The 19,434-nt window shown below is 37.4% G+C and overlaps 1 protein-coding gene across 1 annotated transcript; it reads right to left on the bottom strand.

The window, feature by feature from the left end:
• Positions 1–316: 316 nt before the first annotated feature.
• On the bottom strand, positions 317–18,615 carry LOC125225816 (phospholipid scramblase 3-like). Its single transcript, XM_048129673.1, is given in 7 exon segments — positions 317–463; positions 1,059–1,217; positions 2,398–2,589; positions 7,155–7,207; positions 7,210–7,353; positions 7,897–8,042; positions 18,485–18,615. Coding segments are annotated over 6 exon segments (594 nt in total). The 5' UTR covers positions 7,919–8,042; positions 18,485–18,615; the 3' UTR covers positions 317–439.
• Between the last annotated feature and the right edge of the window lie 819 nt (positions 18,616–19,434).

Raw genomic sequence — 19,434 nt, forward strand, 5'->3', positions numbered from 1 at the left:
AATTATTATGGTTGATATTTTACATTTTGTTTTAGCGCCATCTTTTGCCTAATAGCTGAACTTCGACATAAACATAGAAGGGTAATGTAGACCGTTTCACTAGTTCGCCGGGTGTAGCTAGCGGTTTTTCTACTTACTAATAGATGGCGCTGTAATAAGTTCTGCAAAGAGGCATCTAGTAGCATAATTTAGAACTATTTAGTATTCATAAACTTTTAATAGATGGCGCCATACAGCGGACGCTGTAATTTCTTTACAAACTATTCAAGTCGTGTTTGTTATTTTGAACAACTATGAAAACAAAACAACACCAAAGTAATCGTTAAAATTGTTTATTCTGAAAACAGTACGTATATAATATTTCGATGCACAAGTGCGGCTTATCTTAATTTTAAATGCTTTTATACGACATGAAAGATAACATTTGCAGCTTCTCCGATCAGTTTTCGTAGTGCAGGAAATCCTGAAAATAAAAGATGCCCAGATTTACACGCGAAGTACTCAAACACAAAGTACTCAAGAATGACATTTACAGTGTAGATTTATTATCAGTAAAGTAGGTACTTGATGATAAGCGATAGGGATCCATGGTTCTCTCACTTTACTTTTATAATAACCTAACCTCAATATTTATTTATTTATTTATTTAAACTTTATTGCACAAATTATCAATAAAAAGTACAAATGGCGGACTTAACGCCAGCTTTGACTCCAACGGTAGCGTCAGCAGGGAAGGTGATCTCGAAGTGGTCAGCATCAGAGAAGCATTTCGCGCCAGCTAGATAGCTGACAAGCTTGGGTCAGCTTGAACTTAAGAATATAACTATAACGAGGGCAGTCTCAATCAAACGATTATGACGACTCACTATGAGGAAGCAAGTGCCAATGATGGCAGCTTTGACTCCAACGGTAGCGTCAGCAGGGAAGGTGATCTCGAAGTGGTCAGCGTCAGAGAAGCATTTCGCGCCAGCTAGATAGCTGACAAGCTTGGGCCAGCTTGAACTTAAGAATATAACTATAACGAAGGCAGTCTCAATCAAACGATTATGACGACTCACTATGAGGAAGCAAGTGCCAATGATGGCAGCTTTGACTCCAACGGTAGCGTCAGCAGGGAAGGTGATTTCGAAGTGATCAGCGTCGGAGAAGAGTTCCCTCGCCAGCCCTCCCCAGCGCTTGGCGATCACGCCCACTTGCTGCTTCTTAGAGTTGTACAACTGGAAAACAAAGATAAACCATGTTAATTTATAATTTATAATACCTACAGAGTGGGGCCTGTAACAAAGGCGAAGAATTGAACTCTAGGCTATTCTCCTTACACTGATCAACATTTGTTCGGCGACTTTTAAAAATTACTTGTATTTTGATTTTTATCACCCTTGAAAGTTTTTTCTAAGAGGTAATGTATTGCGAATTCTGTTAAGTCTAAAGCATGACAGACAACGTCAATGACAACAATAATGGCGTACATTGAAGCTAATATTTATTTTGTATGAAAAATTAAAAATTTAAAGACTTCATAATTTTTAAGTCACTGAACAAATGTTGATCAGTATAAGGAGAATAGCCTACAGTTCAATTCGTCGCCTTTGTTACAGGCCCCACTCTGTATACTAGCTTTTGCCCGCTATGTCACTCTCCATCCCTTCAACTATCTCCACTTAAAATATCACGGACAACAAAGACGGACAAACAAACAGAGACACACACACTTTACCATTTATAATATTAGTATGGATGAATTAAAATACGCAAGTATAACGGGATAGCACAATTGACTAGCTTGATATCTATTCGCGGATTATCAAAGTAATATTCTTGCTTTTAATTATGTTTATTTTTAACCCCCGACACAAACGACGGGGTGTTATAAGTTTGACGTGTCTGCCTGTCTGTTTGTCTGTCTGTCTGTGTGTGTGTCTGTCTGTGCTGACATCGTAGCTCCCGCACGGATGAACCGATTTAGATTTAGTTTTTTTGGTCTGAAAGCTGAGTTAGTCGGGAGTGTTCCTAGCCATGTTTCATGAAAATCGGTCTACTATGTCGCGGTCCGGGGTTTTTTCAAAATTTTAATTATGTGGTTAGGTTATTGACATAGGTTTCTTTAGCTCTAGGGTCGAAGGAACTTCGAATCTTTTGGACATCTTTCGCGTGCGCGACATGTATTCGTATTTAAGGTTACACATATATTATAGGGTCCCCCCACATTGCCCCCGCAAAGCCTGACGCCGCGACGTCGACGCGGCGTCTTTTTCCATACAGTTGGCCCGACGCGACGCTCGCTAGACGCTAGATGTGAGGGGACCCATATTGTGCGGCTTTGCCCACTTGACAGAAGAGCTGTGTTTGAGATCAACTAGGCCATAAGATCAAAATATAGAAACACTGATATCTTACTTTGAAATCCGCGTCTCCAGTAGTAGCCATAGGGCCCTTTACCCTCAGCATAGGGCGGTCATTGGCATCGTTAATGTTAAGGACTGGCTTGAAGAAGGTGACCTCCTGACGGACCACGCTGACGAGACTGCCGCACAAGGTCACGTCCATCTTGTCAGGACCGAAGGTGTAAGGTCGGCGCAGGCGGACCACCTGGAATGAGTAGTTATGTAGAGAATTACTGTCGAAGTAAAATGTGTAATAGTCACAGTCAGACAGTCATCTCTAGACAGAAGATTACAACTTTTGGAGGACTATAACAACATCATTGGTGTCAGAAGTGAAAACTCACAAAGTCAGTAGAAATGGGGGAAGAAGGAGTCACCTCGTCTAAAATAAAAAGACATGGCATACTCGTGCACAGTGCACTTTATAAACCTCCGTTTTTACAATTTAGCCCATATTCTTAACATGAACATTGCGTTAAAATTGTCAAATTAAATTAAAGTGTATAGAGTTATATATGTTTTAGTAGGTAGACCTAACCACAAAATTAAAATTTTGAAAAAAACCCCCGACCAAGCGCGGATCCAGCTTCGTGCCCAGGGGGGGGTCACGTGGTAAAGGCTCAGGCCCCAGAGGGGGGGTCACGTGGTCTATTTGTATGGCCAACCTGGGCTCCAGGGGGGGTCATGACCCCCATGACCCCCCCCCCTCCCTGGATCCGCGCATGCCCCCGACCGCTACATAGTAGACCGATTTTCATGAAACATGGCTAAGAACACTCCCGATTAACTCAGCTTTCAGACAAAAAAAAACTAAATCTAAATCGGTTCATTCGTTCGGGAGCTACGATGCCACAGACAGACAGACAGACACACAGACAGACAGACAAACAGACAGACAGACACGTCAAACTTATAACACCCCGTCGTTTTTGCGTCGGGGCTAAAAATGCTTATAATATATGGATTTTGACAGATGACAGCCCGCTAAGTGCGTTTTCACATTATCCGATCCGATATCGGATGTCGGACCGATATTCCATACATTACAGGCGCCATCTATAATATCGACATGCGATTGTATAAATGTTTTAGTTAAGTAGATGTAAGGATAACTTAATTTTACAGACAGACAGACACACACACACAGACAGACACGTCAAACTTATAACACCCCGTCGTTTTTGCGTCGGGGGTTAAAAACCAGGCTAGCCTCAAATCGGAATTGGTACTTAATCCTACTTCTACACACGAATATGTGCTTCCTGAGTTTCCTGACAGTGAAGTTGTGCATGACTTTACTTAAAGTCGCCGTCAATAGAACTTGTGAACAATGTAAACAAACCTTGTAGTCAAAATGTCTTTAATTTTCATTCTAACTCATCAGATACTGGCTAAATCCATGTGTTATTTAATCAATTCTTATCACATTATGATGCTCAACCTTTTATAGTTATTTGTTATACAAGGGGGCAAAGTTGTATTTTAACGCAGAGTGTGGAATTGAAAAACGAGCAAGTGAAAGGATTCTATAGTTGAACCACGAGCGAAGCGAGTGGTTCGAGAATAGGATCCTGAACTTGCGAGTTTTTTACCACACGAGAAGTAAAATACATTTGCACCCGAGTGTAACACGAAACTTTTCCCCTCACTATAGCGAGGAAACTACAATGCAAAAAATGCGTTTATCACTGCTTCCAGTAGTTCCACAGGTGGTAAATCATCATTATTACTAGATTCACCTACTTTTATCAATTTTAAAGCAGTTTATTTGAATTTATTCAAGGTCAAATTACTTTACCCACTAGTGGATAAAATGCGTTTTTACCGGCTGGTATTAAAGGACAAAACACGTGTTTCCGAGCTAGTGAGGGGAAAAGTAATAAAATTGTGCTAGAATAATGATATTTTATAGAATGGTTTGTTTACATTGTTGACAATTTCTATTGACGGCGATTTTATTCCTTTTCGTTTTACATCGGATCATTCCCCTATTAAAAGCATCAACATTAAACGATCTTGTTGACATCAGCTGAAATGCAGTTTGCACCCGACACTGAGCAAACCCATTAAACTGGGTGTGTCCGATCGATGGGGTCAACCCAATGTCAGGACTGACCGATGATGGGGTTACTGCCTTGTTTGAGCCACGGACCACATACAAATTTAGGAAACTATTGGTGACTCTAAAAAAATACTATCTAAACTAAATAATAATAATAGTCCTCCTCACCGATTTCGGTGACGGGGACCTCAACAATTATGTATTACCTACGCCTTTTATGCGCTCTAATGTGCCTTGAAGACCCTTTGGCAAGTGTTATAATAGAGTTGGCCAGAGGTATTCTATGTACAGAGTGTAACAAAAATGGTGGTGATCCGTTTAAGGGCGTACTCAGTATCGTATTCTTATCAGGAAAAAGTAGAAGAAAATTTTTTTTTCGCTAAAAAAATTTTCACTTTTGTATGAGCCGGGCCGCGCGAATCGGTCGAATCTCCATACAAAGATAAAAATTTTTTTGCGAAAAAAAATTTTTTTGCGAAAAAAAATTTTTATCCTACTTTTTCCTGATGAGAATACGATACTGAATACGTCCTTAAACGGATCACCACCATTTTTGTTACACCCTGTATATACGTAAGAGAGCTTCGGTCTGTCTTTGCGTTACTGGCGTTTGGCATCTAAAGTATAATTAAAGCGGTTTTCCTCGATATTCTCAAAGATCACCAAGATGACCTATTTGTAGCAAGCTCCTCCCAACTCTTAGAGTCGATGCTAAACTAAATGGTTTCGTATTGAACACTTTTCTTCCATGTTATTTCACTACAAAAGTATCGGTCTATTTGTTGAAAGCAGAAGTGCAGTTTGCACCCGACACTGAGCAAACCCATTAAACGGGGTGTGACAGATTGATGGGTCAACCCAATGTCAGGACTGACCGATGATGAGGTTACTGCCTTGTTTTGTTTTGAGTCACGGACTACAGATTTACAATTACATTGTAAAGAGTTAAAAGCTATCGGAGAATCCTAGAGAAATCTACAAGGAGTAAGGGTTTTATAAAATGATAAGTTTCATCACTCCACAGAAAGGTTTGAAATCTTTACCGATAAGTACCTAACTTTATTTACATACAGATACATAATAACCTAACCACAAAATTAAATTTTTGAAAAAAGCCCCGACCGCGATATAGTAGACCGATTTTCATGAAACATGAACTAGGTGATATGCAAACATTAAACGTCGATACGAACGTCTATATTGCCCCAAAGTTTCATCCTTGAGAAAATGAGGAAGGTCTGGCGGCTCTGGCCCCGTAGCCGAATGGCATTTCTCCGACGCGAAACGAAAACGAAACGCCGCGAAAGATAGTCTGGCTCTTTCGCGCCAATACGCAAGAGCGATAGAGATAGATATCTACTAGCGTTTCGTTTCGTGAGCGTTTCGTGAGCGTTTTTGCCATTCGGCTACGCACCCTGGGCTCTTAGTCCAAAGAGTTTTTATGTGGAAACTCCCTCTACTTAAGTGATCTATGGCTCAAGCTATAAAGACAACGCTATCTCGAAAGAATTGTTACTGCTTTGACCTTCCGATAAAATGGGAAAGGGAATGAAAATTCGACGCAAAAGGGTTATTACTTCGAACCTTTGCGAAAGGAAAATGTTTCAGCACTTTCAATATTATGGAACCACGTGTCAAGTCGATCTGTGGAGAAAACCGTGGGTCTTCTTTGTTTAATGACTATGGATGAAACAAATAATTTTTAAGAAAAAAAAACCGCCGCCTTTGGAGTTCTGGTCGAAGGTACTTGCAAATGTTGGATTATGTAGAAATGTGTAGGTATTTTTTAAACCTGCCAGCGTATTATGCTTTCAATTTTATCACTTATCCACGTGGATAAGACATCTGTCACTCTTATACTGACATACTTACCAAAGCGTGACAGATGTCTTATCCACGTGGATAAGTGATAAAATTGGTAGCATGATACGCCGGTTGCTTTATAATGTAAATCTTTGATTATTTGATGGAAACACAAATGAGCATACGTACCTATACCGTTAAGGTTTGAGGAGTTTCCTAAATTCCTCATGAATCCGATATCCGATTATAAGAAATCGAGCTTGATAAAATTTGTCTTGAAAACTCAATATGCTTAACAAACATAACAAAGTTCCTCTGCACCAAATGTCACTGTTCTGAACGTAAATGCGTTCTGTTCTTATAAAAACACAGTAATCACCATATGTATGCCTTTTAAATTTGAGGAGTTCGTTTGATTTCTCCAGGATCCCATCATCAGAACTGGGTTCTGATAAAAAAGGGACTAATCTGTATGCATACCCATTACATCAAAAAAAAATTCAAAATCGGTCCAGTAACGATATAGATATCGTGGAACAAACATTTAAAAAAAAAACATACAAGTGTAGTTGAATTGAGAACCACCTTCCTTGAGATTTGGGGCGGCGGTTAAAAAACCCGGCTTTCCCAGAAGAGCTGGACTAGTGAAGAGTGGGCAAAAAAATCGCTGAACAAAGGCAACGTCGCCGTCAAAAAAAAAAATTAAAAACCCGTCACCTGTGATCGCTAGCTACAGCGATGCGGCGTCTAGCGTCAACGATTAATTTCGGCAAGGCCGGCTAAACAGATAATATATATATCTCGAAGCGTTGAATATCAGCTGCACCTCCATTGGCGAATTAAGCACGGTTAGTTTCACACTCATATATTGTAAAAACAAAAACAAAATATGCTAATTCAAATACCTCTTTATCCTGAGTATCATAGATATTAATCTCAAACGCACGATCCTTCCCCCAAACAGCCGGTTGAGTGCGCCTGAGTTTTCCTTAGCGTACAGAATGACAGCGCCATCTGGCGCCAACACCACGTACTTGTTGTTTGAAAAGCCTGTCACTTTCTGTCTGATCGTCACGCTGTGGAGGCCTTCCAGGCCTTTGACGCCTAAAACGGAATGATAATCAGTATTAAAAACAATCCTGAGACCGTTTTCACATTATCCGATCCGATATCGGATGTCGGAAGGATTCCAATAGAAAAAATCCAAGATGACACCTGTAATGTATGGGATGTCGCTCCGACATCCGATATCGGATCGGATAATGTGAAAACGCACTAAGGCCCAAGAAGTACCTACCCACAATAAAATGTCCAGACACTATCGCTCCGTATCCGTATCGAATGAAACGCAACTGTCACTCTCGCACTAATTTGGAAGAGTCATAGAGAGAGAGAGTGAGTGACACGAATGTCACAAATCGTTACATTGTCATATTAGCGTGATTGTCAAATTGACATCTTGACTAGGCCAGCCTTATAAATCGTCTCAATGTGTAATAAAAGAAACTAACGTAGAAGTTAGCGTATATTATGTCAATATAAAAAAAGTTAGGTACGGTACCTACTAGAAATTTTGGGAGAACTATTTTTCTATGGGATGAAAAAGCTATTATACCTACGAGTATGTATGTATAGGATGTCACTTACCTATATGTGACGCAGTCGCCATTTTGAGATTATTTCAGTCTTTAACTTCAATATTTCACTTTAATATCGTTTTTATCACTTCATAGTTCCACTTATAGCTTAAATATATTTAAAGTTCTTACACGATCATGTCACCACCCTAGGACCTTGAAAAAAAGTACCTAAATCTAGAGCCTCATTCGTATTTAAAATTTTGATTAAGATTTGAACTGATTTTGACACGACCTCGCATCTCACGCTTTCCGAGTCTCATTTTCATTTCGCACCAATACATGCTCAAGATAATCAAAACCAGTTCAATAACCTAACCACAAAATTAAAAATCCTAGAAAGTGTTTATAAAGTTCTACTTTTGTGATTTTTTTCATATTTTTTAAACATATGGTTCAAAAGTTAGAGGGGGGGGACGCACTTTTTTTCCTTTAGGAGCGATTATTTCCGAAAATATTAATATTATCAAAAAACGATCTTAGTAAACCCTTATTCATTTTTAAATACCTATCCAAAAATATATCACACGTTGGGGTTGGTATGAAAAAAAATATCAGCCCCCACTTTACATGTAGGGGGGGTACCCTAATAAAACATTTTTTTCCATTTTTTATTTTTGCATTTTGTTGGCGTGATTGATATACATATTGGTACCAAATTTCAGCTTTCTAGTGCTTACGGTTACTGAGATTATCCGCGGACGGACGGACGGACGGACGGACGGACGGACGGACGGACGGACGGACGGACGGACAGACAGACATGGCGAAACTATAAGGGTTCCTAGTTGACTACGGAACCCTAAAAAACCCCCGACACCGCGACATAGTGGACCGATTTTCATGAAACATGGCTAAGAACACTCCCGACTAACTCAGCTTTCAGACAAAAAAAAACTAAATCAAAATCGGTTCATCCGTTCGAGAGCTACGATGTCACAGACAGACACACACACACAGACAGAACAGACAAACAGACAGACAGACAGACAGACATACACACAGACAGACACCGTCGTTTTTGCGTCGGGGGTTAAAACATGACTAATCATTAAATCTGAATGCGACGCATTTTTGTATCACCACTGTCATGCACACATCCATCTTTCGACCATCCATCCATACTAATATTATAAATCCATACTTCCATACTTAATATTATAAATAGAAACTCTAGGTCCATGGGGTCCCAGCGCGAACAAGTTGTTCACAGAAATCGCGAAGCGTCTGGATGAGGTTACTGGTGACCGAAGAGCTGGTGACTTCCTCGCACAACGTATCAGCATTGCGATACAGCGAGGAATGTCGCCAGTATCCTTGGTACAATGCCTCAAGGACCTATTTTAGACATTAGCTAGCTTTTAAGTTTAGTCTTAGTTTCTTATATAAATATGTTCATGTAAATAAAGAGTTTATATTATAAATGGGAAAGTGTGTGTGTCTGTTTGTTTCTCCGTCTTTCAAGGCAAAACGAAGCGACGAATTGATGTGACTTTTTAAGTGGAGATAGTTGAAGGGATGGAGAGTGACATAAGCTACTTTTTGTCTCTTTCTAACCCCCCATTTCCCTAAACTGGGGGGTGGAAGTTTGTATGGAACATTCCGCAATTTTCCCGCGAAGTCGCGGACAAAAGCTATTATATTATTATATCTTTCACGGGTACATAAAATAAACACAAAGTATCGAGTTACATTGTACCTATCGACCTTGTAAATCTACACTAGTTGATAAATAAGTAAGTGCACTTCAGAACCTTAGGTATTAAGCATAGGTAGTATAGGTACCGGCTATTTATTATACCTACATTGTATTGTATGTACAGTTTTGTGACATTGTAACTTTTCCAGCAATTTCGGTGCAGCATGGTAGAAATAGAGGAATTCATACATGTGTTTTCTAGACCAGCGGCTCTCAAACTTATTTTCCCATGGAACCCTTTTAGAAAGCAAAATATCTGATGGAACCCTTAACCGGAGCACACTTTGAGTATGGCTGTTCTAGACAGATGATCATTTTACTACGAGTATTATAATCCTAACTAGCTTTTTCCCGCAGCTTCGCTCGCGTTAAATTCTAAAATTGCGAAATGCTCCTTCACCCCCCCCCCTTCGGGAAAGTGGGGGTTAGAAAGAGACAAAAAATATCATATGTCACTCTGCATCTCTGGACAAACAAACAGACACACACACTTTCCCATTTATTGAATAGACAAAATGGCGCCTTCAGTAAGGACGCGTTCAACTTACGGTAGGGACAAAAAATATCGACTTATATTGACCGTGCGGCTGCGTTCGTGTCTCGCGAAATGGTCTCGTCGGAAGATCAGCGTATAATCAAAAAGGTAATGACCTAGCATACGGGTCGGCATTATGCTGAGTACGGGACCATTTCGTGAATCAAACTTATCCATCCCATGTACATTTGTAGTTTTAGTCATACTTAATGCATAATGTGTAGTTTTTAAGTTTATTACGAATAAATATTTTGATTGATTGATTGATTGATATAGAGGTAATGTTAGTATGGATTTACTATTCTAGCCGGTTTCGGACATATGTATACATATAAGTATTCTTTGCACCAAAATTGCTGGAAAAGTTTCGATGTCTGGTTATAAGTTTGGCCATATCGTATATCATCCAAAAATGACGTCATGAACATAATGTCTACTTATCTTAAACATCTGTTTTTAGATTTGAGTTCAAAGGGCGTTTCCCATTCTGTTTTGTATACAGTGTGTAATTTTTATAACAGGCAATATTTTATGGACATGATGGGCTCGCTATGTAACGAAAGAATAAAATATCAAATCTCATCTTATAACACTTGTTTTAGTTATTTGGATTCTGTATTGTATAATGTATAATCATCTCCTTAATCATTCGATTTTATAAAAAAAATACTCCCTGAATAGGTTACGTGTAACGGCACCTACTGTTGTCCATACTAATATTATAAATGGGAAAGTGTGTGTGTCTGTTTGTTTGTCCGTCTTTCGCGGCAAAACGGAGCCACGAATTGACGTGATTTTTTAAGTGGAGATAGTTGAAGGGATGGAGAGTGACATAGGCTACTTTTTGTCTCTTTCTAACGCGAGCGAAGCCGCGGACAAAAGTTAGTCATTTATAAATCTGTTTAAACTTAAACTTCATTACAAAAACTAGGCTGACTTAATAACAAAGCTCAAACAAGTCAAACAATAATATTATCCATGATAGTGACAAACATCAAAAGTGAGGCAATTAGATAACAACTCTAAGACAACCGAATCCTCGTATCATTAAAACTTATTAAAATTCCAGCATAACTGACATAGTAAACGATAATGACTTCATGTAAACTTGTCTTAATAATTTGTTCTGCGTTTTACTATGTTAATTATCAATGTTTATATCCGGAGGTCAAACAGAACATGGTTAGGTCGTTTTACATTATCCGATCCGATATCGGATGTCGGAAGGATTTCAATAGAAAAAATCCAAGATGGCGCCAGTAATGTATGGAATATCGGTCCGACATCCGATATCGGATCGGATAATGTGAAAACGCATTTACGCTCGCATTTCAATATTGGCTTAAAAAAAATCATTATTGTTGGTTTAAGTGAGTTAAATGTACCAGTCACCGGCAATAACATCGCACAAAAATATAGGCTGCATAAATATCTGACTATTTAGAAGTAAGATTGTGTCAGATAATTTTGCGGCTTTTTTGTGCTATATTTTTGCCGGTGACTGAAACTGAAGAAACTGTAGGTACAAACAATGTGTTGCCAGCAAGTGGGCTGTTCTCAAAGGGGCGTAATTTAAGACCGATATTTAACTTCACCATGCCTTCAATTAAATTAATAAATAAAATAAAAAACTTAAGAAACTTTTAACAAAAAAAGTATTGGCAGCAATGTATCACAACTACGAAGTGCATGCGTTACCTACATTGAATGTGCAGATTTAGGAAAATATTTTTGCAGTTAATTTAAATAATTATGATTTGCTGATACACGCAAGCAACTGGATCATATTATGAGTATTAATAAATGCCCAGCTGGTGGTAACACTCTGTATGTATGTATTGGACATAAGATATCGTGTTCCATCGTGGATGTCGTGATACTTACAATGTTACTGTTAATTCAGTAAAAAGCTTAGGAAGTACTTTTACTGCACAAAATAAAGACATAAATTAATAAAGTAAGAGACAGTGCAATCTTTTAGAAGGGTATTGTAACTTTTATACTAACCTAATCTAATTTAATCTAAGGGGATGCCCTTAGATTAACCAAATAAACTTTTTCATTTTCCATTTTTTTTTCATCCATACTACACTTTTACTGTTTTTTTTTTATTAAAGTAACAGAAAATAGACCTATAGTTTCATATCTTTCATATCTTTTAATATTATAAGGGTCCCCCCACATCTAGCGTCTCGCGAACGTCGTCGCCTCTCCAACGCCCGCGCGGCGTCGACGCCGCGCTCCCGCAGCGCCGACGCGACGTTGTGGCGCCTCTCGAACGTCGACGTCACAGTGGCGTCCGCGCGGCGTCGACGCAGCAGCGCCAACGCCGCGCCCGCGCAGCGCCTCCGCGATGCCAGCGGCGACCAACGTCCAGCTAGGCCTTACAATACCGGGATCCCAGTATCTCGGGGTTTTTGGGGTAGATTTCAAAACCGGTATTTAATTTTGTAATACCGGATTCCCGGTATTTTTAGTAACTAACAAATTATGGCAAATAAACGTAATCTACTCATCAAAAACCTTAAATTTCTGCATCATGACGGTCGCTAGACGCGTAAATATTGCTTTTTGCTCTCGTTTCTTCGACACATTCTCTGTTTAGTGTTTTTACAATATTTCTATGAAATAGCAGTTTTTCCGATAATTACCTAGATTAGATAAAGATACGTGTCAAGAGCATTCATTGAGGAGGGCCTGCCGTGAACCTTTTGACACATTTGTCGCACTTGGGAATCGTAAGTGTGACAGGGAAGCAATACGTCAAACGTAGTTGATACAACACAGGCCAAAGACCCTCTGTAAACAAGTCGCCTTGATGCACCTACATTATAGAAATAACTTTTCAAAAAATTGGTTAAGGCATACGAATTACGAACTAACGTATAAGCTAAAATGAAAATGAAAATGAAATATTTATTTTTCAAGTAGGCATATTACAATGCGCATATGAACGTCAAATAAAGCTACGCCGGCTCTAACCCTACGCCTCAGCCTCGAGAAGATTTCAGTCCCCCCTCAGTTGGGAGGGGGGTATCCACTATGGGACCGGCAAGAAACTCGGCGGGCAACTTCTTTTCAAAACATTACATCTTATAACTAACATGCATTAAATAACAAGATACAATTTAACATGCAAAAGTATTCATCAAAGAATATGAACAGACTAGGTACTCTATGGCAATTAATTTCAATAAATTATATTATTGCTTAATAATACGTCGTTCTTCTTCAGAGAAAACATATCAAATTGTCACAGAAGAAAAAGATAATATGAATCTCAATATCATTAAATATGTAATTTACCTACACAACATAAAATATAAAATATTTGATGTGCTTTCTTATCTGAACTGTGTCCTCTATACATAATACAATTATTTTAATTGCTATTCGTTTTTTGTAGTTTCTGGTTCGGGCCATGCATGTTTGTCTGTCAAATAGTCCTCGACTCTGTAATAAGCCTTTAACATCAATGATTTTTTTAAGTAGTTCTTAAGAGCTGGGAGGGGTAATCTCAAAGCAGTGTCAGGTAACTTATTATAAAAATGAATGCATTGCCCAACAAATGACTTCTGTACTTTACGGACACGAAACTTCTTTATGGCAAGCTTATTTTTGTTTCTAGTGTTATAATTATGGATATCAGAATTCTTAGTGAAACAGTCTAAATTCTTAACAACATAAATTATACTATCATAAATGTATTGGGAAGCTACAGTTAAGATATTAATTTCTTTGAAGAGTTCTCTTACTGATTCACGTGTTCCTAAGTTGTAAATAGAACGAATGGCTCTCTTTTGTAATACAAAGATAGTCTGTATGTCAGCTGCTTTGCCCCAAACCAGAATACCGTATGACATTACACTGTGAAAATAACTATGATACACTAGGCGAGCTGTCTCAACATTAGTCAGTTGCCTGATTCTCCTAACGGCGTATGCGGCTGAACTTAATTTGCTTGCTAGTTTCCTTATATGAGGACTCCATTGTAGATTTTTGTCCAATGTTAAGCCAAGGAACAGTGTTGTATCTACCATCTCTAAGCATTCATCATTCAAAAGTATTTTTGTATCGATTGGTTTAACATTCGGCAGAGAGAATCGAATACATTTGGTTTTCTTAGAATTAAGAAGTAAATTGTTGACAGTAAACCACTGCAGTACATCAGCTAACGTGCTATTAATTACATTGTAATCCGTAGATTTTCGGTCAACATTAAAAAGCAGTGATGTATCATCAGCAAAAAGTACTATTTCACAAAAGTTTTTTTACTTCATAATTCGATCTTATAATTAATAGTGGAAAATAGAAATATTAAACATGTAAAATCAGGTAACTCACGTAAAATTGTCGAAAATCGGAAAATGGTCGTGACATTGTTGAAAATAGAAACTCAAAAAAAGTGTTGGGTACAGAAAAGGCCTATTTGCGTTATAGTTTAATTAGAACTAAAATCGTATTAGTTTAATCAACATAATTATAATATCAAAGTCAATTTGTTAGCAAAATATTACTAGCAATAACTTACTGAAATGTCATTTGGTCGGCTATTTATATCCAACGCTAAAAAATTAAAATCAAGTCAAGATTAATTACAATACCTAAATAAATAAGGCCTTGAGACAGTATTACGTAAGCGTGAACACATAATAAATGGGCGTATTCTGATAGATATGTTAATCTGAGTTTACTGGCAGCCATTTTCATAAATTTTTTGTGATAAAAATCATGTTATGTTCGAGTAAGATTTGCAAAAATCTTAAAAACAATATCTTCATACTCGTACTGCAGTCTGGCAAAATAAAGTAGAAATTGAAAAGTAGCAACATCGTAGTGTTTAGTTTTGTTACAAATATTGATTTCAAAAGGACAACACTACAATGTTGCTCTATAATTTCTACTATTAGATTACTATTAAGAGTTTTAAATTATTTACATTAGGTTTTAATTGACCGGGAATTTATGGTTTTTGTCGAGCTCCCAAAAAAGTTGACATTACCTACTAAATTAATCGACGACCGGTCTGGCTCAGTCGGTAGTGACCCTGCCTGTGGTTAGGGCATTTATTTGTGTGATGACACACAAATAAATGCGTTGATATTTGTTTATGTAAGTAGGTATATCGTCGCTTAGCACCCATAGTACAACCTTTGCTTAGTTTGGGGCTAAGTTGATCTGTGTAAGGTGTCCCCAATATTTACTTATATATGAAAACGCTGTTTAGGAGAGACAGTTAGCCTAGCTCTTTGGCAAACATTTTATCGTTTCGGTAATCAGCTCTTATTTATCATTTTTATTGTCTTTTCCTCTATTTCCTTTGTCTGTGACCGGAAATGAAAGCCATTTTTCATTGGTCACGCTCTTTGTGTAATGAAACATTAGGTACTAAAACAATATGCAGGAATGTCTTTATTACAAAAAATACATTGTTTTTTTTTGTTTAGATATCTAACTACTGACTGACTGTTTTTGTTGTCATAGATAGAGTGTAAGCCATAAATTAAACTGAGCATAAAATTCATTAACACATACAGAAAGGTGTTTGAAGTTTTTAAAAGTAACTGCAAGTGTGTTTAACGAATATGTTTTCGATTCGAATTATTTTGTATGGCAACATTTTTTTTTGTGTTCTAAGAATAGAATAGAATAATTTATTAATTATAAAAACCCAATATAAATGTGTATTACATCAAACTTATAAGTCTTTTAAGTAAAAGGTATCGAATTAAATTTCTTATGTCCTATACTAACCACCGTTAAGAGATTCGCCCGTATTAGATTTACACGCTGTATATTTTTTTCTTTGTGGTTTTGTACTAAATTTGTTTTTTTTTACCTAGCATAGCAAGTGCAGCAACAGGATTACCAAAAGAAACTAAAATGTTACAAAATAATTAACGAGAGAAAGAAGTCGGTGCACGTTAGCTAGTTGTCTCTCTCTGGAGCTCGAGCCAGCTACCAGTCTTTATTTTTAACCCCCGACGCAAAAACGACGGGGTGTTATAAGTTTGACGTGTCTGTCTGTGTGTGTGTGTGTCTGTGGCATCGTAGCTCCCGAACGGATGAACCGATTTAGATTTAGTTTTTTTGTCTGAAAGCTGAGTAAGTCGGGAGTGTTCTGTGTGTTATGTTTCATGAAAATCGGTCTACTATGTCGCGACTCGCGGTCGGGGGATTTTTCAAAATTTTAATTTTGTGGTTAGTATATTAAGACAAGCTTTTTTCTACTTGTCGACTGTAATCTGTCAATTAGGACACCACAGACTAAACTATAAGTGCTAACTTTTCAGTGTTGGATACTCTATGGCAGTTCCGACTCAATTATAAGTTATAGTTGACTTTAGTTAACTGTAATAATTTCAAAAATAGAACTTCATACAATTTCTATACTAATTTGCGATACCTGGCAAATTTTCCTGCATCTGAAACACATTATTTTTTATCTGTCGCGTTATCGGCCAATCAGAGACGGTTATTACAAACAATTGGTTGCTAGGTAATTCGATGTTGATACAACGGTGAACGACTCTATTAACATTAATTTTAACTTGCATGAATGATGATATTTCCGTCCATTGATGATGAAGATGATGACTCGTAGAAAAAGTATTGTATACAATAGTGATATAATTAAGCTTTTCACTCTCGTACCGTACTATTAGGCCACTCAGCTAGCTTCGTGGCCTAAACATGGTACTCGACTGAAAAGCTTTGTATTATATCACGATTGTATAAAATACTATTATATTCAACTTGCCTTGTTAGTATGTTATTAGTGTGCGTCAAAACGTAGAAGCTAAATTTGACCCACTTCCCGGTTTCCGATTGAGCTGAAATTTTGCACACAGATGTAAATCACGTGACAATGTAATATTATGGTATCATAGAGCTGATCTGATGATGGAGCAGAAAGGTGCTCATAGGAACTCTGTCATGAAACGTCGAATTCCATCGAGTAAGGGGTTTTTACTTTTAGAAACGTCTTGGAGAGCAGTAGATCATTGTTGAAAGAAAGGTACAGTCGGCGAGCTTTTGCCAAAAATGATTTTTTTACAAAAAACTTATTTTATGCCTATTTCTAAATAAAAAGTAAGATGAAAGTAGTGTGAAAAACGTAGACGCATAAATAAAGCGAACACGGGTCACCTTGGCTTGAAGCGCAGATTTAGGTTCTCTGTAAACCCTAGGTCGTCTAGATAAATTTATAGTCTACCGTTTATCTAACTCTCAGGCGTGTAACACCAACAGCCTTGTTGTAGGCTTAGCTTAGTTGCACAAGTTTATTATTATTACATACTAGCTTTTTCCCGCGGCTTCACTCGCGTTAAATTCGAAAATTGCGGAATGCTCCATACAAACTCCCACCCTCATTTTAGGGGAGTGGGGGGTTAGAAAGAGACAAAAAGAAGCCTATGTCACTTTCCATCCCTTCAACTATCTCCACTTAAAAAAAATCACGTCGCTCTGTTTCCCATTTATAGTATAACTAGCTTTTACCCGCGGCTTCGCTCACGTTAGAAAGAGATAAAAAGTAGCCTATGTCACTCTCTCTCAGGGATACCTTCAACTATCTCCACCTAAAAAATCACGTCGATTCGTCGCTCCGTTTTGCTGTGAAAGACGGACAAACAAAACACACTTTCCCATTTATAATATTAGTATGTATATTCATTTTTTTTATTTACCTATTATTTTTATACATTTATAATTTTTTTTATAGTATTTATATTTATTTTTATAAATTTTATAACTAACGCAACAAATTAATAAACAACCTAATCATAATTTAATTAAGTTTCATTGTTGTCATTACTAACTACATGAGTAGGTAGTTTTAACGGCAGAGCTGTTTGACTGGAAATAGGTATCACATAATATAGAACCTAATTCTATATACATAACAATAGTATTTAAATATCTTTAACTAAGTTAAAATTTTCCCCGGTAAAAACGCATTTTATCCACTAGTGGGTAAAGTAATTTGACCTTGAATAAAGTCTAAACTGCTTTAAAATTGATAAAAAGGTGAATCTAGTAATGAAGATGGACCTGTGGAACTGGAAGCAGTGATTTTAGTTTCCTCGCTATAGTGAGGGAAAATTTAGTCAAAAAGTGTGTTTTCAGTAACCATCGCAGCTCGTCTCAATAAATGCTCGTTTTCGCGTTAAAATACAACTAACAAATAATATTACTGAAACTCATCTCGCAGCTCTATAAACAACTTAACCTGAAAAACAATTAAACTCTTGTAAACAATCATTATCAACCAATCCAACAACGCAAAACATAACCTTCAAAACTTTTAAAATTAGCATTTGTTATTCAAATTCGTCACACACACTTTCTAGATCTTGTACCTACATTCACAACACTAACAAACATCGATGTTCATTTGTTTTCTGTATTCGAATTTTAAAAACTATATTCGAATTTAGAATCGAAATTTGAATTTGGAACGTTACCGGGCACGACTCGCCGACGCTGGCGGCGCGGGTTGACTGACAATGTACACAAAGTATACACAGTGGGCAATGTAGACGGCGCGATTTCACTTTCGTTTGGTTTGCGTGGCGACTTTGCTTTGGGATATGAACTTGTTTATTTACTTATTATTGTTGTTTTTATACATACCAGAAATGTATTTAAGGTGACACACTGACTGCAGTTCGAACGTATATTTAAGTACTTAGTATAGTTGTGATATGAAAATGCATAGTATATTTAAGTACTTAGTATAGTTGTGATACCGTATTTTTGTTGTGGATTTAAAATTTTATATATATATGAATGTCTCGTATAGTCATATAAATTTGATAACATCTTAAGTATAGTATAGCAGTTAAGTTAGATATCACTACATAGTATAAAACAAAGTCGCTTTCTCTGTCCCTATGTCCCTATGTATGCTTAAATCTTTAAAACTACGCAACGGATTTTGATGCGGATTTTTTAAATAGATAGAGTGATTCCAGAGGAGGGTTTACATGTAGGTATAGTACCCGTGCGACGCCGGGGCGGGTCGCTAGTAAGTTATAATTGCAGTGCCCTACAGGGTTTCATAGCAGACCAAATATAATAATGTACCACCTGTATAACCTATGAAAGCAATAAACATACTGATTACTTTTTACTTTAGTAGGTATTTAATAAAATTTTGTTGAAATGAAATATAAAGAAACATTTTCGAATAAATCTTGGCAATGGCAATGACATCTTGATAAGAGTGAAATAATGAATTGACCTTTTTCTATTACACCCTTCGTGTTTAAGGAGAAGGTCGAATCTAAGCTAACTGTACCTACTGGTCCTGC

Source organism: Leguminivora glycinivorella, chromosome 4 (genome assembly GCF_023078275.1).
Source record: "Leguminivora glycinivorella isolate SPB_JAAS2020 chromosome 4, LegGlyc_1.1, whole genome shotgun sequence".
NCBI classification, from domain to species: Eukaryota; Metazoa; Arthropoda; class Insecta; order Lepidoptera; family Tortricidae; genus Leguminivora; species Leguminivora glycinivorella.